The sequence below is a fragment of the Xenopus tropicalis genome, chromosome 7 (genome assembly GCF_000004195.4).
Source record: "Xenopus tropicalis strain Nigerian chromosome 7, UCB_Xtro_10.0, whole genome shotgun sequence".
Taxonomy (NCBI): domain Eukaryota; kingdom Metazoa; phylum Chordata; class Amphibia; order Anura; family Pipidae; genus Xenopus; species Xenopus tropicalis.
This window is the reverse complement of record NC_030683.2, coordinates 92,371,988-92,394,259: the sequence shown is the minus strand read 5'-3', so window position 1 is coordinate 92,394,259 and position 22,272 is coordinate 92,371,988. Positions and strand designations below refer to the sequence as shown.

The following is a 22,272-nucleotide window of genomic DNA, read 5'->3' as shown; positions in this document are numbered from 1 at the left end:
AGCGACTGGCTCTGTACTGCTGCTCCTCCTCCTGGCGGCCAATAGAAAAGCTGTGGCATTTAACCATTTCATTGACAACAGCTGCTGAACACTGGGAACCCTAACTTATATGCGGGACACAAATCCAATTAGCCCTGATGCTCTTTTTGTCTAACGTTGATATGTACTGTGTCTATGAAGATTTTCATTCATCCAGGTCATGGTATATCTAGTATAAATACATTTAAAGCAACTGGACTTGTTAAGTAATCATTGAATGTCTTCAATGATTTCTTAACAAGTCCAGTTGCTTTAAATTTATTTATACTAGATATGTTGATATGTACTGTAACTGATTCATTAAACCTCTGGGAGGAGCAACATACTCAAATAAATGAGCAGGGAAATTATATTATATTATGTATAGTCTCTGGGAAGGGACTGGGGCTGTGGGATAGCAGATATAATAGGGAGAGATGGTGCCTATAGTAGCAGTGGGGGATAATAGCCTCTGGGAAGGGACTGGGGCTGTGGGATAGCAGATATAGTAGGGAGAGATGGTACCTATAGTAGCAGTGGGGGGATAATAGCCTCTGGGAAGGGACTGTGGCTGTGGGATAGCAGGTATAGTAGGGAGAGATGGTACCTATAGTAGCAGTGGGATAATAGCCTCTGGGAAGGGACAGTGACTGTGGGATAGCAGGTATAGTAGGGAAAGATGGTGCCTATAGTAGCAGTGGGGGGATTATAGCCTCTGGGAAGGGACAGTGGCTGTGGGATAGCAGGTATAGTAGGGAGAGATGGTGTCTATAGTAGCAGTGGGATAATAGCCTCTGGGAAGGGACTGTGGCTGTGGGATAGTAGGTATAGTAGGAGAGATGGTGTCTATAGTAGCAGTGGGGGGATAGTAGCCTCTGGGAAGGGACTGTGGCTGTGGGATAGCAGGTATAGTAGGGAGAGATGGTACCTATAGTAGCAGTGGGGGGATAATAGCCTCTGGGAAGGGACTGGGGCTGTGGGATAGCAGGTATAGTAGGGAGAGATGGTACCTATAGTAGCAGTGGGGGGATAATAGCCTCTGGGAAGGGACTGTGGCTGTGGGATAGTAGGTATAGTAGGAGAGATGGTGCCTATAGTAGCAGTGGGGGATAATAGCCTCTGAGAAGGGAATGGCTGTGGGATAGCAGGTATAGTAAGGTGAGATGGTGCCTATAGTAGCAGTGGGTACAAGAGTCTGTGGGAGTCGAATGTCTGCAAAAGAGCACATAAGGTACAGGGAAATGGTGTATATGGTATGGCATATACGTAGCAATGGGGGTTCTGAATCTGTTACTGTAATTAAACCGCTATCATTGCTTATCTTTATTTGCATCAATAAGTCACAGAGGGGGAACGGATAACACTGTGTCAGTTCTTACCCATTCACTGCACTCACTTTGTTCCCTAAAGCTTGTATCATGTAAGTTGAAATTATTGGCTGGCATGTTAGTCTGAGTTATGTTAATCTTTTCTTGTGAAGTTTTTAATAAAAATACATAAAAACCCTATAGTTTCCCAACAATATATTTAAATATATACAATTAGCTCAATAATCAGTGTAATTATATTGACAGTACTGAGTTCAAGACAAATCAGCAGTCAGGTTTTTGGGGAGTAGAGAGTCCCTTTGTGTGGGTCCAACACTTAGGAAATAGTCCTTATAAAATGATATATGATTATGTAATAACTAAGAGATAGTACTTCAGATCCTGGAGGACTTCCAACAGTGTTTTGAGAAAGAACACACAGTATCCTAAAATGTGTTATCCGTACCTATGTGTCTATAGCAACTCAATAAACAACAGGATCGCCTCACTACATCACTGTTAATGACACCTACTTTCTCCTTGCACTATTGGACTATTTCCTGGCATAGTGAAGAGGCAATTGTCTTATTTCCATATGTTACTGATGTCCCAGATATGAATATAAAGGCTTTTTATGATAAAGGGAGACAAGTACTGTCTGTGTTGAAGTGGGTCTGTATATCCAACAGTATGTGTGGCCACTGGGGACCTGCACCCTAAAAAGGGAAACTGAATGGTGTGCTAATTCCTGTTGAAGAGACAGAGTAAGTACAACAAAATCCCAGTGCACTACTTTTTATATGGTTCAACTAGAACTCCCTCATTGTTGTGTTGAACAGAGTTGCCAGACTTGTACTATGAGTACTTTGTATGGTCAGATCCCCAGCACAATATCTATAAATCTATATCATCAATAAAACTCTTTACATAACATGCACAGTTCCATTCACTAAACATCATCAGCCAGGAACTGTAGAACAAAAGTGTACTGGAAAAATAATAATTTTTTCCCATATGCAACCTGTTAGATGATAACTTGCCATCTGCTCAGACTTTAATGCCCTGGGCCAGATAATATTCTATCACAGAGCCCAATGCAGAATTAGGTGGGAAAGAAAGCTCCACTTGCTGCTCAGTTCTTTGCTGAGCTGTGCTGTCAATCTCTGTGCAGCTTCAGTGTATTGTACCTGCTAACAATTCACATTATAGGAGGTTGTATTGTACTAATGCATACAGTCACTGATACGTAGAGAGAGCCCTGCAGGTTCCAGAATGATGTACAAAGCAGGGTTGCTATAGTTTCATGAAAGCGCTCTGTGTAGATTACTCACCACTTCCTAGAAAACCATACCCCCGCTTGATTTGACTCCTACTTCTAAAGAATGGCTTCCAATCAGCCAGGAGCAGCCCTCCCCACACACTCCAGGCTGATTAGGAATGATGAAGCTCATCAAATTCCTCTCAGCTGCCAAACCTTTTTGATGCGCTGTCTTCTTTTGTTTGAATAGGTTAATGTTACTAGTTCATGCCACATTGAAACATATCACTTCCACTAGGAATATCAATAGGGTCTGACGCCTGAGGAATCAGCAATGCAAACTGAGACTGAACAGAGAATGAAGTGCAATACTGTTATATGATGGTTGCTCCAAGGAACTGTGAATAATATCTTCTTTATGTTTGTGGCACCAGAGCTGTCTGCTCAAAAAGGAAAAGCAGGCTGTTCAACAAGTCCTGCAGTCATGTCTATGGGTCAGCAATGGGAATGTGACAGCAGAGGCAGCAGATCAAGTGGCTGCTGGGCAGAGGTTGGAGTTTAAAAGGGCTGATTAAGATTTCTGACTGCCACACAGTTTCAATATCAGTGTGTAAAATGGATCATCATTGCGGAGGGCATACATGACCCCTATGAAGGTTTGATTGCAAGGCCCAAGCAATCATCAATATGGGATAGATCCACACTTCCTTGGGTATCCTATTGATCTACACATGCTCTTCAGTTTGGTCAGTTTTATATGACAAGCCATGTTTGTTATCAAACATAAACACAAAAGGACATATGGGATGTTTGCTTCAGCCTGTGTAAGTTTAAGCATTGAAACCTATAACTGGGCTACTTACCAAAAGCTTTTAATGTGACATCTGATATATTCTAATTATTAGATTAGGACAAAGAGATTACAGTGGGCACTGTAGTGATAATTGCTCCCAAGTTCTATTAGCCAATGGGGCTCATTGACAATGCCCAACAAAGTGTGCAAAATAGGCCGCATTATGGCTTTTATTTTCACATATGCCACTGCATGGAGCTCCAATTTGGAATGCACCTTGACTTGAGTGCTGCTTGAATTAGGCAGCACTTGATTCACTTGGGAGATACACATAGGTATCCCCCCTCCTGCCCCTCCCTGCCTCGTACCTTGTGCAACCTTCAGAGGTGCAAGGTACAGAGCAGCAGGAGGCATAACGCACATCAGGGCCCTATCCTTTACTGCTGGTGAGGGCTAGCTGTGCCTTCTGATGCTGATCACTTCACTGAGTAGTGGATTTTTTATCTGGGGCTTAGTGCAGAGCTTAGCAGACAGGGGGATGCAATTGTTTGCCATATGAGCATGAAGAGGAGCACTCTTGTCCCCTTAGTTCTCTTGTACTTTCGCACCCCAGAGTTATCAGTGACCCCTTATGAGTCATTATGCAACATAGGTATGCAGGGATGCAGAAAGCATCAACATATATGCACCTTGGTACAGGTGCATTTTGCATACATACAGCAGCAGAGTGGCCACAGTTTTAAAATAAAGTAAAAAAGTACTTCACACTAAATGGCAACATGAAATGAAGGAATCAAAAAACTCGGGATTGGCTCAAGATGACCGTTATTACATGGTATTAACTGATATCTCTGCAAAGGCATGTCATTTATACAGTGGCAGAATTATAGTACTGGGGTTGCTCATAAAACTACACCAGTTCCTGTGCCAAAGTGGCTTTGTGCCAACTGTCCTTCTCCTTTTTAATGCTGTACATGTGCAATGGACAACTAGACTACAAAGTCCCACCTGCCTCGGCAGAAGCAAAGGTTACATTTACTAATATTGATCAAATTTGCAGTAACCCATAGTAACCAAAAAGCAATTTCCTTTGAGAGGCAGAGTAATGAAAGAAAATCTCTGACCAGTTGCAATGGGTTAAACTGGACTTACGCATGATAATCCACTAGTGGGTCACCAAACAAGCAGATCATTGCCCATGCACAGTCAATCAAATCTTAATAGAGGCCTAGGCAGACCTGTTGGGCCAATAAGGTCCTTGTCCACTGGGATGTTTCAATCTGCCATCTGTAAAATTGGTCCATAGGGAAAAAGTCAGAAGTTTATATAGGACCATGTATTGCCATTTTTACTGGCCTGAGGAAAATTGTTGCAAATTGTTGCAGTTGGAGTAAATGAATGCCTGTAAGGTGGATATGTATCCCCCAGTTATAGAGAAATATAAAATTCAGCCATGGTTATGTGGCTTTGCTCATATAGTTGGACATGTTTTTTAAATGGAGCCAAAATGTCAGTACTGTTTATGGCACCTAGACTTTGAGGGTGCAACTTATCTTACTAATAATATCACAGTGCATGTACATTGAATAGATGCACTCAGTGCTTTAATGGCTTTGAATGCTATATTTACTTAATATGTAGTTTTTAGTTCCCCCTACCAGCACGTGATATTTTATGTGTTCTGGTAAATGTCACTGTGCCGTAAAGGGGCAGTCCCTGGGGAAAATACATCTGTTTTGTGACAAGCAAGCCTGGAAGATCATAAAATGGCTTCTGCAGTAAACTAAGTGACCCTCATTGCTCATAAGGACAGGCACGCAGCCATTCTGTTACACTGCACAGTTAAATAGGACTCCTGAGACTTGTTGGCTAATGGCATGAAAACTGTAGGCTCAGCAGGTATATTATTGATAAAACACAAAGCCACAGCTGAGTGATGGATAAGGTCTCTCAGAAAGAGAAATTAGGTTGACTGTAGGCAATCTTTTTTTTTTTCATTTAAAAGCACCAAAGTTTTTCCTTTCAGTCTAGAAGTATAAATGTTTGGCCAGTGTTAGCCTAAATTATTGTGCATTGTCCACAAATAACTTAAGGAAGTAGCAGGAAAAGTTTCAGCACAAGCAGAAGTTTCATTTTCCCAGGACTCTATAACCATTAAGTACAGTCATGACATAAATGAATACAGATGTGCCTTAACAAACAAGGTAAAACTCATTATCAACCCATTGAGAAACCCTCGGTATAAACAAACCCTCCCTTTCCCCCAGCTGCTGCTTTTGTTAGGGTTAGAAATGAGAGCAGCTCATTATATTAAGTTACCCAAAGAGTATGTTCAAGGGGTGGTTCACCTTTAAGTTAAATTTCAGTATGTTATAGAATGTCCTTTTCCCAACAATGTTGCAACTGGTCTTCATTATTTATTCTTTTTTAGTCTCTTTTTAATTATTTGCCTTCTTGTCTTATGTTTTTCCAGCTTTCAAATAGGGTCACTGACCCCAGAAGCTAAAAAACGATTGCTCCGTGAGTTTATAATTTCATTATTATTGTTACTTTTTATTCCCTATTTTTCTATTCATACTAAAAAATCATATAAAAGTAAACAACCTATTTAAGAATGTTTTATGACATAGAACTGTTTGAATGGTGGGCTGGAAGAACAACACCGTGGCTCTAGTACATGCAATGAATATCACATTAACATAGGGGCACTTAAAGCTCAGGTAGTGTCTATAGACACATTACAACAACCTGACACAAGGCTACACCACATGGTTATACTCTTGCTCTCTATACACCCCTAAACTGCAATACATGAAAGTGTTATTGGACTATTTAACCAGTTATGATGGCCCATACTGCATATAAGCAGTTAGTAGACTGTACAGAAATAAAGTGCATTAAAAGCAAGGCAACTATGACATTTGCACTGACAATCTGGTGCTCATTACCAGTGTATAAGGATACATTTCTATGTAGTATATTGGCATCAATCCCCAGCCCACATACATTTTCTTGATTATAATACAAAACATTTGCTATTTAAATACCTTTGTGTTCCATATAAGGGTCTTTTTTAAAGAACACATCCACTCTAATGCAAGTTGCCTTTGTGGATTAAACCACAAACAACATGAAAAGGAATGAATTCTAATCTCCCCCTCACTTTCTAACCAATAACCTTATTCATCTCTCTGAGACAGTCACTCCACAAACACATGTTGTCCTTGTTACAAGGCAATGAATACCCTAAGGCCTGGCATTTGTTATTATTAACCAATCTGTTTGCTTCTATGTCAATTAAGGAACAAATTACATTTCTTAATTTGGAGACATAAAGGCAACATGTGCCCTATTTATTGGAACAAAAGCTTTGTCACTGCTTTATGTGCCATAACCCCTAATATTTACATTTCTTCACTTGTCCCTTGTAAAGCATTCACATAAATAAAGGACAATTACTAAACAGCACTCAAAATGTGCTAAAAAAGGAATCCTCGGCTTATACTCGAGTCAAGACACACTTGTCCAAGTCATACTTGTGTCCTACCAGCGCATCCCATGTGGCAACCCGCACCCCCCTCCCGTGCGCCACCCAGCACGCACACACAGGGATACAGTAATCACATACCCCTTCTTCATAATTCCATGATATTTTTTTTTTGTTAAAACCTTATTTTAGCATTATTAGATGTTTAGATCTTACAATTATATGAAGAAATGCATCTTACACACACACACTGTAGCGCAGCGTGAACCCCACCGGCGCATCCTTGTCCTATCGGCTCATGCGACAGTCTTACCGGCCCATGCCCATCCCATGTCGCGACACACCCCCCCCCCCATACGCCGCGCCAGCACGCACACACGTTGCGCACGCGTGAGGCGCGACATGTGTGCGTGCTGGAGCAGCGCAGGGGGGAGCGCGGGTCGCGACATGGGATGGGCATGGGCCGGTAAGACTGTCGCATGAGCCGATAGGACAAGGATGCGCCGGTGGGGTTCACGCTGCGCTACAGTGTGTGTGTGTAAGATGCATTTCTTCTTATAAAAGTTATACATACGTTATTGTATATTTCCTGCTATGGGTACAAGCAGTTTTACAATTAAGCAGGGGTGTTGTTACCCAGCACACTGTGAAAGGAGAACAAGGGACTTTAGCATCTGCATTACATTTTAAAATGAGAGCAGTTGGTAATGGCAAGTGCAGCACAAATAGTGAGAAGCAGTGGGCAAACACTCTCTGGCACATAGTAGCCCTGTATTGAACACATGGAACAGGCTCTTTGCACATTGTGCCTGTAGGTGCATGATATTATTCCTTTATAATATAGGATAACTGTATGCAGTAACTTTATAATTCCTTGAACAAGGGCAACAAGAGGTACTGTAGTTCTAAAACTGAACTGCATAAATAGAAAGACTAAAAAAGCCTGATGTGAAACCAAATTTTTAGATTTCTGTATCCCTGTAATTAACTATTTTATGAAACAGAGGTGACCGGTTTAATTATAGTTTAATTTTATATTTGGAAAGGATTGGATTTGAAATAAGAGAAATATTTACTGTTTCCTAGTACACATGATCTTTCTTAAACTTGTGATTCTACATCACTCACCCCAAAAAGTATACAGAACTATATAAGAATTAAATAACAAATTTACACATCACAATTTCAATATGTATGTAAAATTAAATGATATATTAACTTGTACAACCTTGCATATGGTTATCTTATGTTGGATGCGCCTCATTTTCCAGCCCATACCTTGTGTTTATTAATATGGTAGTCATGTAAGCACTTGTGAGTGTCCTTTTATTAAATAATTTGATTATTGAAACTTAGCAGTAGCGGCTGAATTTCCCACCGTAGGCTTATACTCGAGTCAATAAGTTTTTCCAGTTTTCTTAGGTAAAATTAGGTACCTCAGCTTATACTCGGATCGGCTTATACTCGAGTATATACGGTAATTGCCATCTGCATGGGGAGATGCACGTGACTCAATAAAAAATTTTTACGTCTGTTTACCATTATTTGCAGCTTTCGGCATGAGAGTGACCTGTGCGGCAAATTCTTTTGAACCAACTGTGCGGGGGCAATTGACACAACCTGCTGTGGGTACCCTGGAGCTAATACCTGGTTCAGAGGGGTTTCCACAGCATCCTGCATTAATAGGTGCAACTGCTTCAGTTTGGAAAAGAAGGCAAGTGAAAGGCAGTGGTGCCAATTACTACTCTACACAAGTGAAAGGAGCACATGTTGATGCAAGTAACATTCATAAATGGCATTTGTAGAGCAGCTAGGACATTTTCTGCCCTGCAACTGTTCTCATAAATGGCAAGCATTCATTGACCCTATAGAATTTATTGGTTGCCTTGGGTTAATACTAGGGTGCATATTTGCATGTGTTGATTAATGAGCCCCATCTACTTTGTATTTGAATTTAGATTAAATTTTTCTAAAGTTATTAAATAGCATTAACTCTACTCCGTCTCCTCCCCATTAAGCAGTATAAGTGTGGGCAGAGATGATTCATAAGGTGAGTATAATGATGCTACCCATGATAAGTGATGGAGGTCACTTTCCAAGGAGATTAACTGTCGTTAGGGTGATGCTTCAGGCAAAGAAAAATAAAACTATCGTTTTGAGATGATTTAAAGTGAAAAGCCTTCTGCCAGGGCCACAAAATCAGCCCAGTTTCTGCTACAAACCTTTGTATAGGGCACTGGATTGTTTAATCTAGGTCCTGCCGTTAACAGTTTTACGCTGCTCTTTGCTGGCCTGAGGCAACAGCTTTTAAGGCAAAAAGACTGTTCATCATTCACATCAGTGCCTGCCCTAGTGGAGCTTACAGTCCAAGCACCCTATCATATTCACACAACACACATCTATCCCGTGGTTGAAAAAAAAAGTGGATCTCTGCCACCCACATTCTGGCCCCAATACGCAGGCCTATGAAGACCCACAAGACAAAAATGACATCATGTTTTCAAACCTGTCTGATAAATATCTGGCCAATTGTCAGTCAGATATTGGCTAGCCAGGCCCTACTGAGGACCCCACTGACCAATGAGCTGTCAACTCAGTCTGGAGGGGGTGAGTCTTCAACTTATATTGGCAGCTTAATACTGTCTGATGTGTCTTGTTGCCCCAAAGAGCCATTTTTACACCTTAGCTTCATAATCCTCCATATAGCCCTTCTGTCAATCTTAGTCTACTGTGATAAACCTGCAACAGTATTTCAGCTTGGGGGCATAGGCAAGGAACAGAGGACTTGGTCTTATGGGAATGCTGGCATGATCTTTAGAAGCACAGCAAATGATAAAGGCGGATGGGAATAATCCTATAAGGTTGTCCCTTTATTATAGGGGTAGACAAGAATAATTCTGTTTGAATGTCCCTTTATACAGACAATCAGGAATAACCCTTTTTGGGGATCCTTGTCTTGCACTTCACTTACCTTGCATTCACTGCATCTCTTAAGCCTTCATAAAATTCATGGAAAGAGAGCACAGACCTAACACACACTGGGGCTGATTTAAAATCAGGTAATAAACTACACAAGTCAATAGCAACCCATAAGCAATAGGTTATGAACAGTTTACTTCAAGTTGTCAAATAAAAGCAAAACAATGTTGCTACTGGCAACTGCGAATGTGCAATTTAGCTCCCATGTTTGTAAATCCACCTGGTTTTTTTCTGTTCTGTATTACACCCCCTCCCCCAATCCTATAGCCCATTAGCTTCTAATAGCATTCTACAAAGTCCTTGGGCACCATTGCCTTTATACAGAGTGTGTGCTTTCCCTTAACACGTAACTGTGAAATTGGTTTGGATGCAATACAGATAACAACGAAAAATTAGAACCTAAATTAATTATAGAATGTAGATGGTCTGACACTGAATTAATAACCACATTTTGATTTGTTTTTATTTGAAATACATGTTTACAGTACAAATAAAAGGAATATGCAGAACATTTGGGAAACATGAGATGCCATTCTTGTCATCATTCCCAGCAGTGGGAGGAAGTTACTGACACAAGGCACTAACAATAAAGAGGCCAGGTAGGGGGGTGTTTTGTTAAGGTAATTTATGTTTTGCCAAAGGCATCAAGCCTGATTGTGATATATATTCCACCTGCCACTTCCCTGTGCTTAATGGAGGCACTAACACTTGCTGCTTAGCCAAATGAGGCAATCATTTCAAATAGATTTATACACATTTTCATCAGCCATCACATAACATGCACTGACATTTACCACACAAAGATAGGAAAGGGCAATGTACAGTATCACTCACTTTGAACAAACATCTCTGTATCTGCCCCTTCCTAGGACACTTAGGGGCAGATTTATAAAGCTGTGTAAAAATGAAAATATCTATTACTTATATGGTTTATTTGTTAAAGTAAGAAGCAGCTGTGAGTGTTTGTGTAAGAAATCAGCACAAGTCTTGCAGACTGCAGAGAAGCCAGTACAACTAAGTAGAGTACGTAAGTCTCTACACAATATTACAAGCTCTGTTGCTTTTTATCAGTGATTAATTGAATCCATTATTTTTAGATTTGGTCAAATACTGAATCCTCCACAAATGATTTGTCTGAATTCCAAACTGAATCCAAATGTGCATATTTAAATTTGAAAAATGTTGCATCAATTTAAAGTTGTCGAGTTCATTAGTCCAGAGCTTCAGACACATGACTTTTGGATTCAGTTAGTTAAGAGGTGAAACAAGCTGCCATTCCTATGGGTTTTTTCCTTATTGAAATATTAAGAACTGGATGGTTTTCTTTCAAAGCTGTCTGGGCAGCCATCCACCTTGCCCTCCCACTGTAATGATGAATGGGTGGTGGGGGACCTGGGTCTGGACTAGGAGTAGGTGACAGAGGAGATATCTGTCTAGCACCCCCCTCCCCCCCCGCAATTATGCCCTTGGCATGTGCCTCTTCTGCCTAACGCTAGGCCCTACTTAAGCATCTGCTAGTAAGCGTCAGATGAAGAGAAACTCCACATTCCAGCATGATAACCTAACCTAAAGCATACGTCTAATCATCAAAGCAAAAGCTTAACCAAATAAGGACTGATGTTCCAGAATGGCCCTGAAGAGAGCTGTACACAGGAGATGCCCTCGCAATTTAACAATTCTGGAAAACCTTTGCAAGGAGGAGTGGGAAAAAAAATTGCCAGGCTGATAGACTCTTACCCAAAAAGATTTTCTGATTTGTTTCAACTTCTTTGAATAGATGTCATTTTGCAATCAAGGTTGAATAAGTTCTCGCAGGATTAATCTTGGTTTCTTTTTTTATAACAAAAAACCTGCCATTTTGCAGGGATGTGTAGACTTTTTATATCCACTGTATGTTTAACAGTGGAATTAACAAATCTGACCAAACAGGTATACCTAGGTCTCATAATGTTTTGCATCAAAGTGCTAATATTTAAAATACTGTATAGCTATTGGGTTTTGTTATCCATAACATTTGTTGATATAGACTTTTTAGAAGAATAAGAAGCCCCTTATGAATAGTTCAGTACTATTCAGGGCGACATCTAGGTTTTCTGCTGACTTATGAGGCAAAAATGATATGCAGCCCCATGTCCAGCTCTTGAATGAAGGTAGGTAGTGGGATTGCTAGTGTAGCTTGTGAGCTTGTGCTTTGCTACAAAAAAAAAAAGAGTTGAACTGATGATTAAAAACAGGAAATTTAGTTTTAAGGGTTACCAGAAACTGATTATTGTCACCTCAGGTTAAGTGACACACTTACCTTGCTTCATGCCAGAAATGGCCCTGGTATCATGCCTTAGATACTAAAACACTTTTAAATATAAACATATAGGGGTGTATTTATTACCACTGGAGACAAACATCACCTTTGATGTTGCCCACAGCATCCGATAAGCAATTAGAACTTGAATGGTCACCTACAAGTTAGAAAATAAAAGCAAAGATCTGATTGGTTGCTATGGGCAATGTTATGCTATGTGATGTTTGTCTCCACTGTTAACAAATATGCCGCATAGTGTTTTTCTCCTATCAACATGGATCCATCACATACACACTGCTGTCTGTTGACCTATTATTATTGTTATTATTAATAAAAAGCTAAACAAATCAAAATGAAAAACTGTTGTTAGAACAAGAATCTGTAGGCTATAGGATTGCTTTTCAGACAATAACTTTCTGGGACTAGTTACAGGTGAAATTTAATTGGGGAAATATATAGGAGCACTAGGTATTTTTACAGTCCAGGAAGTAAAGCAAACAGAGACAGATCCCAGTGCAATCAGATAGGTCACTCTGTGAACTGAGTAAATCCAGTAACGTCAGTACTTTTGGGGTGCAATTATGTTTCCGACAGTTTCTCTTTCCTTCTGTTACTGACCCCCTTTAAGTTTTAAAAGAAGGGTTTATTTATAGCCAGAAAGGTGCAAGTTCTGGTACAATAAAGGAGTGCTTCACCTTTAAGTAAACTTTTAGTATGTTATAGAAGGTCTTATTTCTAGCAACTTTGCAATTGGTCTTCATTGTTTATTTTTTATTGTATTTGAATTATTTGCCTTCCTCTCAGGCAGCAGCCAAAAAAACTATTGCTCTGTGAGGTCACAATTTTACTGTTATTATAACTTTTTATTACTTATCCTTTTCAGACTATTCAAACAACTGCCTGGTTGCTAGTATAAATAAGACCATAGCAACCAGATAGATGCTGAAATGCCAAAATAGAAAGCTGCCAAACAAAAAGCTAAAAAAAAAGCCACAAGAAATGAAGACTAATTGCAAATTGTCTCAGAATATCATTGTCTGCATTATACTAAAGGTTAATGTAAAGGTGAACTACCTTAATGGCTGCCATAAGCAAGTGCACAGGAACTCTCTCAGGTAATAGATGTGCATGTACATGGGGTACCTAGCGTCTCCTTTTAGTGGCATTCACTAAAAAAAAAAAAAAAAAATCTGGACAAGGTGCATTGTGGGCACTTTAGTAATTAAGTGATTTATATCTGCTTTAAAAGGTAGCTTTGGGAGAGGGAAGCCACAGTGCAGTGGATTAATGGAAAGTAATTTGTTGGCTCAGAGCAGAAAATAATGACCTCATGTACATTGAATTAATAGCTAACCCAGCCTGGGTTGTCTCACACACACACAGCAGTTAAGTGAGTAACACACAGACAGTAAATATTTATAGCTGATAAAAAGACATAGATTGTATATATGCAAAATGTGAATTTCTATGCTTAAAGTGCTCAGAACCAGTTTGGCACAAAAGATACATTTTGAGACAGAGGCTGCTTGGTGATTGTGCTAGGAAGTACTGCAGCAATGGGGGTGAAACAACAGAGAGAGAACATGGTGGAGGGTTCCAGGAGTAAACATGTGTTCTGACTATTCCCCAGCATCCTTCAGCAGCATTGGGTTCTTGGTTGGTGCTGGACTAAACTTCAGCTGAAGATCAACAATCTATCACTCACTACTCTTCCTGCATTAGGACTTATTTCTATCAACAAGCACAGTAGGTAACGTGCACTTTTCCCTGCAGTGTTCTGTAAGTAAAACCACTTTCATTAACTTGCAACAAAATGTGATAATTGCACTTCCATATAGTTGCGCTTTCTATCTCTGCACATCTATTGACACAAGAGAACCCTTGAACTACCACCTGGTCTGTAGGTTCCTGCAGTCAGACACAGCATGCTTGTGCCAAAAGTATAGGACTAGCACATCACTTGCAAGTTGAACACCAGAAATAATGGCAGACAGACTTTAAACATATTTGGCAAGAATTGCAGCGCAGTATGCACACAGTTGCATCCATTTTGCTGAAATGGACTGGACTCCGGTAGGCGCAGCACAATTGCCTCAAGAGAAACACCGGTTTGCAACCCTAATGATGCTGGAATTCTGGGGAACACATGGCATTGTGGGAAAAACATGGTGATTGTGTTCCAAATTGCACTTTGCACACTGCACCTTGGTAAATGACTTTACCCTATTAGTTCTGAGCCTTAGACATCTGTACCACCCATGACTATAGCTCCGCTCCAGGCTATGGCACCTATGGTTTGGAAAGGACTTACCAACAGATAAGCAATATGGCACTTATAAAGACACAGGCAGCCCACTACTGACTGCTCAGTGCTGTAAGAACAGTGATAAGCAAATTGTGCCACATAGGTCACTGCCTGAATGTAATATGGCACACATTAATGACTATGACTGCAGCAGTCACATGTGTAAGACATGTTTACAATGTTGAAAATGATTTGTATTGGTGAATAATTAAGAACAGACAAACAACATTGAACACTTAAAGGTTGGTTTTTGCAATAATGGCTTTGCTGGTCTTGACATCCCTAGAAAAATATGCAGGCACGAGTTGAACACAGCAAGACTGCCTGCAGGGATAAGAGATTTATACATTCTCTCCATGGTGAGAAACAAAGTGAAAGCACATGTGTTAATAAAGAACCATCGCTCTGTAAGCAGTCTGGCCACAGTCCAGCTCTGTGCTTGCAGAGAGTGTCAGGCCCCTGTCCCTAGGAGCAGCATTCTGTACTGCAGCATCCCGAGTGTGCTCTACACAGTGCATGGAATAACATAGAGCACTGCCCTAAGGGCCACTCTATCCTTCTGCTCTCTATTTCAGAGCTGGAGTTTAGAAGGCAAGTCAGTAATAGTCATCTCTCTTGCTTTTTATATCCTGGATATCTGCCCTTTTGTGATCTTCATCCAAGTCGTCCGCATTGTCAAGCTCACCTCCATGTTCCTCCTGTCAAAAGGAATAAAAAAGATGAGAGAAAACCCAGGAAAGAGGAGAGACAGTTCAGAGCTGAGCATGAATAACCTGAATGCAGGATAAACACAACAGTGACCTTCCCTGGAACAATGGCTTGTTCTGTTCATCCTGCTGTCTCTCTCTGCCTAAACCAACAAAATCTGGGCCTAAAGTGCAAACATCATCATGTACAACCCCCCTCCCGAGACATAATTGTGCAGATGCTCTCTCATCTCATTTAGAGAAATGCAAAAATCCCATTTTTGGAAGCAACATTTTAAATGCAGCAAAATGGTACTGTGCCTAAATGCCAGCATAATTCCAAAATATTCACTGCACTAGTATATCTTTTCCCCATTGAAACATATACTAAACTAACACATTCAATGCTATTTATTGTGTTATTTGAAAACTGTATATTTTTTTTGTTCAGCAATCATCTTTGGCTGCCGGGATCATTGGTCCCAATTTAGGCTGATGCCACACGTGGCGTTTTTACGCTGCGTATTTTCTAATTCTCTGAAAAACGCCCGATATCATCATCCATAGAAATAACTTGAAAAGACTCGAAGCAAACCACACAATGCGGAAATACGATAGAAAACGCCTTAGCACGGATTTTTCAAGCATTGGTCGAAATACGCCAGTATTTGCACAGCAAGCTATTCCTATGTATACACAAAGGCAGCTGCCAGACCTAGCGGAAATACACAGCGTTTTTTACTATTTCGCACTATTAGCACCATGGAAACGGGATTTGCTACGTCACCAGTACTAGGCTGAAAAATGCCATAGTCGGGGGCTGTGTGGCTTGTGCGGCATTTTGAGGCTGAGAAAAAAGGCATCAGCCTTAAAAGCTGGAAAGGTACAGAAGAATGCAACTAATTCAACAACTATAATAAATAATGAAGACCACTTGAAAAGTTGCTAGGAAGAGACCTCTATAATATCATAAAAGTTCCATTAAAATGAATCAAAGAGGCAAGCCAGAAAGGAGCAGTGTTTAGTGCATATAAAGCCTTCAAAGTTCACTGCCTAATGAAGACCACCGTTTGATAAACAGGGTATATTTAATTTTAACTGTATTCATTCTTTAATTTTTACCATCTGTAGAAAATGACAAGAACCTTAAATCGTCAAACACGGGTGGCAGATGCAGGTTTTGAAAGTCATTTAAGTGGATTTGTACTTTATGCAGGAGGAGTGGCTCAATGGGCCATCTCTGCTTGGGTCTCTTGATTTGGACCAGTCATTTCACTGTGCCTAAGGCAACAAAACCCATTTTTGAACGTAAACATAGGAAGTTTGCTGCAGAGATTCAACCCCGGAGTCAGCCGATTGTTCAGCTGTTCAGTTTTTGTGCACTACATGAGTTCGAAGTCACAGCTTTTCAGGGCGTGCAAGCGTGAAGGTAATGTGGCCTTGCCTGAAGCCGTCTGGTGCAATTCCCAATTACCTTTCTCTTTATCGGACATTAGTAGGAGAATGAACATAGGGATCTGCAGTAGCTCATTTTAATGCATCTATGTTTTGTTATGGTGGGCCCTTGATATCAGTTTCTCTGGTCGGCTCTAGGGGGCCAGTATGAGTATGCCGCAGAACAAGCCAAAAGTCCAATGTTATACGCAGCAATTGCTAATGATGTTGGTGTTGTATAGAACTAATATGAAACAAAGCCTTCGGCCGGACAATCAAACAACCAATCACGCTCTATTCACTGCAAAAGAGAAGCCAGAGCAGGGCCAAAACAGAAGAGGAATATACCGTCCCCCCCCCCCCCACACTCTTATTGGCATTTCTTTGCTTTATGGTCAGGGGGTGCAAAGCTGGTGTTATAACAAACCTTCCTATTAAGCAGTTTGCTTATTGTTGTAGTGTTTTATAAATACATGTTAATAATAATAACAACAACCCTGGCCATTCCAGAATGAAGGAAACAGAAAGGCCTCCAATAATTCCAGTTAGGTTTAGTCAGTTGTTTATCTCTTTCATTGCAAAGTGTAAGCGCCCATGCATGCACCTTTTCCCTGGGTACTGACAGGGTTAATATAAATGAGCCCGTTAAAAGTACAAATTAATGTACTGAAATGCCTTACAGAAATTTGGCACTGTCATCTGGATCTTATTCACTCAGTGGTTAGTGTGTCTGTCTGTCTTGTAGGCCTAAAGCCTGCACGACTGAAAACCTGGCATTAGATGGCCAGTAAAGTACCTAGGGAAATATCTGCGTCATTTGTTAGTAACATATAGGGCTGAATCAATTTCCAGAAATCCCGGGAAAACTAAATTATACTCCCTGATAACTAAATATTAAGCACTTTTTACCCTGAAGCTTCCACCGTCTTTTAATTTCCCTGGCAGTCATTATATTGCTGACAATCATAATTTGGGCACATTTGGACATTTTTATCACATTACAAAAACAATGACAAGTTGATATTATGGTAACATGACATGCTGCATTGTAGAAGTCTATAGAAAACATCTCCACATCTCTAAATATTGCATAGAAGAAAGGCCAAGGGCACAAGGCAAGCCAGGGATCCCCAACCTTTTTTTACCTGTGAGCCACATTCAAATGTAAAAAGACTTGTGGAGCAACACAAGCATAAAACATGTTCCTGGGGGTGACAAATAAGGACTGTTATTGGCTATTTGGTAGCCCCTGGTATCTGGAAGCCTACAGGATATTATGTTTGGCAGTACATCTGCTTTTTATGCAACCAAAACGTGCCTACATGTCAAGAATGAAAAAATAAGCACCTACTTTGAGGCCATTGGGAGCAACATCCAAGGGGTTGGGGAGCAACATGTTGATCACGAGCCACTGGTTGGGGACCACTGAGGCAAGCTATGACCTTATTTTGTAGAAAAATACATGGAAGCTATTTGCTCTTTGTACAATGGTGTACTTTCCCTTTAAGGTTCCACTGCTTGCATTTTTTTTCTACCAGCCTCATGAAAGTTTATAAACACAGCAATCAAACTAGGAAATGTGCAATGTCATATCTGACTGCATGGATTCACAAGGTCTTATTTAGAACAGATAAAACCCACAGAAGCTCCTCACTGAGCCAAGAGCGGTAATGATGTGCAGACAGAGAGGCTTCCTCTAGCACAGAATCTAAAGTGAATATTCCCAGAGGATCAAATGCTTCACTTTTCTCTGTCGGAGTAGAGGCTGCCAGCTTATCGGAGGTGACCTAAATGCTGTTGTTGAGCAGGAATCTGGCTTAAAACCAAAGTAAGAGTTGTCTTCGACAGGGTACAAACAGGGGCATCTGCCCATGTCAGAGGGTAAGCTCATGTGGGATGGAAGAGTGAAAGCAGCAGAGCAAGGTAATAACAGCATGGCAATAAGGTGGCACTTAAACTTTTGCATCAGAGTGCCCACTGATGTAGCTGGTCTATTGGGGGTACCATTATTTATGTAAGAAATAATGCCTTTGTTATTTAGCAAAAGGTTTTTCCTGTAAAAAATGGCCAATAGGTTTCTGGATACCAGTCAGGCCTGGACTGACAACCAAAAGATTCTGGCAAATGCCAGTGGGGCTGCTGTAAAATTCCATGGGCAATCCCTGTTTATTAGGTCAGTGGGGGGATGTTTTGGCCTCTTGTATTTTAAATGCAAGAGCCTGTTTTGAACCTCAGTCTGGACCTGATATTAGGTTTATATTAAGCAATACAAATCAATGCAAAATGGTTACCAATACGTACATTAAGTTGACCTTACCCAATGCCTATTTTGGGGAAATCATTTTTAAGGTGGCCATACACTGGCAGAATTAGGGCTGCTGATTTGGCTCCTTCAGAGCAGATCTTTTAGAGCATGGCCAGCTTTACTGTGTGGCAGGCAACACCGTATGGTACTTAAATAACCTAAAAAGGTCACTGGAGACTACTGGTAGCTGGCAGCACTAACTCAGACTTTCATGAGAGACTGATCTTAAAGCACCAGTAAAATCTATAAATCAAGGTACACTATATGTTTATACATAATTACACTTTTGTCAAAATTTCAAAAAACTGTGTAGCATTTCTAGAGAGAATAATGTGAGTATATAAAAACAATTCTACATTGACTTTGCAGTGCTTCTGGACCCAAGCCATGTGTATAGATTAGCTACAGCTCAATGAAAAACAATGACTTAGAGTGAATAAGAGGTGGAGGGCTGGAGAATACAAATGAACCGAGATGCAGTGTCTGCTGCATGGTAAGAAATGCCCAGTCTCACGTGTCAACATGTGTGTTCAGGAATTTTATAGTAGAACAAATATTGCCAAAACATATACCTCATTGTTAGTGGTATTTATGACATGACAAAGATGAGATCCTGGGCTCAGGCTACACTTTACCAGGGACAGCAAAAGCTTCCCCTGGCAACTGGTGCCTAATTTTTAGATTTTTATTTCTTTTACTGCAGCAAACATTTTAACACCTTTCTCTCTGCACTAGCAATGTAGCCACCCCTCAGCCCTGTCTGAGCACTGGAGCAAGATGCATAGGAGGCCTCAAGCAGTAGCAGGGCAAGGCCCCTTCTCCTACTCATTGTTTTTCACATTGCTGTTAAAATTACTTTAACCCCCCCCCCCTTAAAAACCTGCAAACATACAAGGTCTTGTTCCTGGTCATCCTGGTAGTGGTCTTCTGGTTCTTCTCTGGATCTCTCAGCTTCATGTGCCACCTACCACAAGTATGAGTGAAGAGAAAAGGTTGCACATCAACAGACATCCCTTCACAACTGGAAAGAATGGGAAAGTGGAAAAGGTGCACAGGTAACAAGCTAACTTTAAGTCAATGCGTCCAGGCAATTACCTCATGGTTTGGTATCAGAAAGGTTGCAGAAACCAAAAGAATATAATTGTTGCAGAACAGTTATCACTGTAAAGAAACTGAATGGCCATGAGTATTATATCTCACGGAAATAGCTGTCTGCAAATGTGTCCATCCAAGGTTTCAGGTAGTAATTCCATAGGGGTGCTGGTGTGGTGGGTGAACAAGGTTTGACACTTTTAGCTCTCTTTGTGCATATTTACTGATCTAATTGGATGCTAAGGTTACTACAAAGATACAATCTTTAGAGCAGTAATCTTTAATCTATGACCCTCTGGCTCTTGCTTATATACAAAATCAACAACAACAGCCCATTGGGTTGGTAGAAGCTGTAGCTCAGAAGCATCTGGAGAGTCAGAGATTACAGATCACTACACTGCAGTGTTTCAAACAATGGAACAAGAGGCAAGTAACTGGCTGCAGAAAAAACTCTTGTTTTTTCTATGTAGGTACCAGCCCTTGGGTGCCTAAATGGTTAATACCGCCCTGGGCACAGGCTTTCCATGTCCTTCAGCATCTAATAGAGAGAATACTGTTTAAACTGATACCAAGGTAAATAAATACAAGTATATGTACCTTTGCTGCCAGGGGCTGAACTGGTTGCTTTGCAGCAGCTGCTTTATGATCAAACTCAGGCCTAACAACTTCTGCCTCCTCAAACTCATCTTCCCCCTGATTGTTGGGATCTTTGGCTGGATCAGCAGCATCATCTGGAACCTGTAGGGGAAGAGATACTGTAAAGGCCCATATTCTTCCATCTTCACATTCATTCAACTTCTAAAAATGTGACCTGGGCAAGCCTCTAATCATCCACTTGTAAGAGCTGTTTCAACACCCCTGAGGTGTTGAGTACACATGTAACTTGCCTGTTTTCTTACCCAGTCAAACTACATCCACCCATAGTCACATCACTAGCTATAGAGATCCGACTAGACATGCGCTTCCTCAATCTTTATCTCTATTTTTTCACATTATTTTTCAAAAAATATCTGCAATGTCTTCTACCTAAGCACACACACAAACATGTAAACTGTCACTTTAAAAATAACATAAAAATAAGAATCCAATGGCAGGAGAAAATTGTGAAAGCATACAATAAAATCTCTGTAACGATCTTGGATGGCGTCAGTAAGGATTAACCCCCACCCCCGTACATCTTGGTTTGGGCTTCATATCAGCTGAATCTCAATGAGGTAGGAAATGAGCAGAGCGCGGTGGTTGGGCGGTGAGGTGAAGCGCTGTGCTGAATGGTAATGGCTCGCTCTTACCAGTGGCTCCTGTGCGACGTGCTGCTTCCGAGACTGCAGGTTTTCTTCTCTGTCAATCATCCCAGCATCTGTGAGAAGATGATTCAATTATTCATTGCAGAGGTTTTTTTTCCAACCTTCTATAAACACGTACATCAAGAGAAGGGCACACGTAGTCCACGTCGTCCTATTGCTCTGTCTTCAGCAGTGCTCAGGAGAAATAAAGGCAAGAAATGCATTAACACCATCACTGCTGCCTCCTTGGGTGCTGGGGAGTTAAAGTGGGAGATAAGGGGCACTTAATAATACAAATTATAACATTTAACATAGAGTTATGTGGCCCTTCAGCTGTTGTTAAACTACAACTTTGAGTGTACTGGGTAATCAGCAGCAAGGTCTGAGTATGGCAGTCTAACAACTCCTCATGGGCTAATTGTGCAACACTGGTGTGAAATGCCACAGTCCCCATGCTGCCCTACTATACCTTCTATCTCAACTCAGATCCTTTTCCAGAGCCTACAGGCCATGCCACTAAAGCAGCTGCTATATCCAATAAGTGGTACTCAAATCCTAGTTTTTACAGCACCATCTCCTCTCAAAGCTCAGAGGTTCTAACCATAATGTAATATGAGGTTATTTTCTGTGTGTGTGTTCCTTACATTACCTCACTGACAGCAACTCTGCTTTATATATTTGTTCCCAAACTAAAAATAAAAAAAAAAAGAAGACATCTACCTACCAATATATCTGTGAAAAGCAAGACCTCCACACAGCGACAGTCTGGGCCAAACATACAAATCATTAAGGCAATGGCATGAAGGCTGATTTCATTGCTATAATTTCTTCTGGAAAACAAGGCCATCAAACTAGCTGTGACTAAAACTGTGACTGTCACCTGACCATAATCAGCTTGTGGCTTATGGAGCATTTAAGTGTTGCCCAAGCTGATATTGAGCCTTTTTGGATCAAACCATTACTACTATAAAATATAACTATTTATAAATATAAAATTACGGACCCTGTCATTGGTTCATTGGTGGT

The 22,272-nt window shown here is 40.7% G+C and overlaps 1 protein-coding gene across 2 annotated transcripts in view; it reads right to left on the bottom strand.

The window, feature by feature from the left end:
* Positions 1-14,618: 14,618 nt before the first annotated feature.
* LOC100485996 (Golgi integral membrane protein 4) overlaps positions 14,619-22,272 on the bottom strand; it is a 50,583-nt gene continuing 42,929 nt past the window's right edge. For both annotated transcript variants that reach the window (XM_002938852.5, XM_012967118.3), the window contains exons 11-14: positions 21,253-21,320; positions 20,561-20,701; positions 19,764-19,835; positions 14,619-15,144 (exon numbers count right to left, since the gene is read on the bottom strand). In XM_002938852.5, the coding sequence (XP_002938898.1) occupies positions 15,043-15,144; positions 19,764-19,835; positions 20,561-20,701; positions 21,253-21,320 (383 nt within the window). In that variant the 3' untranslated portion in view covers positions 14,619-15,042. The remainder of the gene's footprint in view (positions 15,145-19,763; positions 19,836-20,560; positions 20,702-21,252; positions 21,321-22,272) is intronic.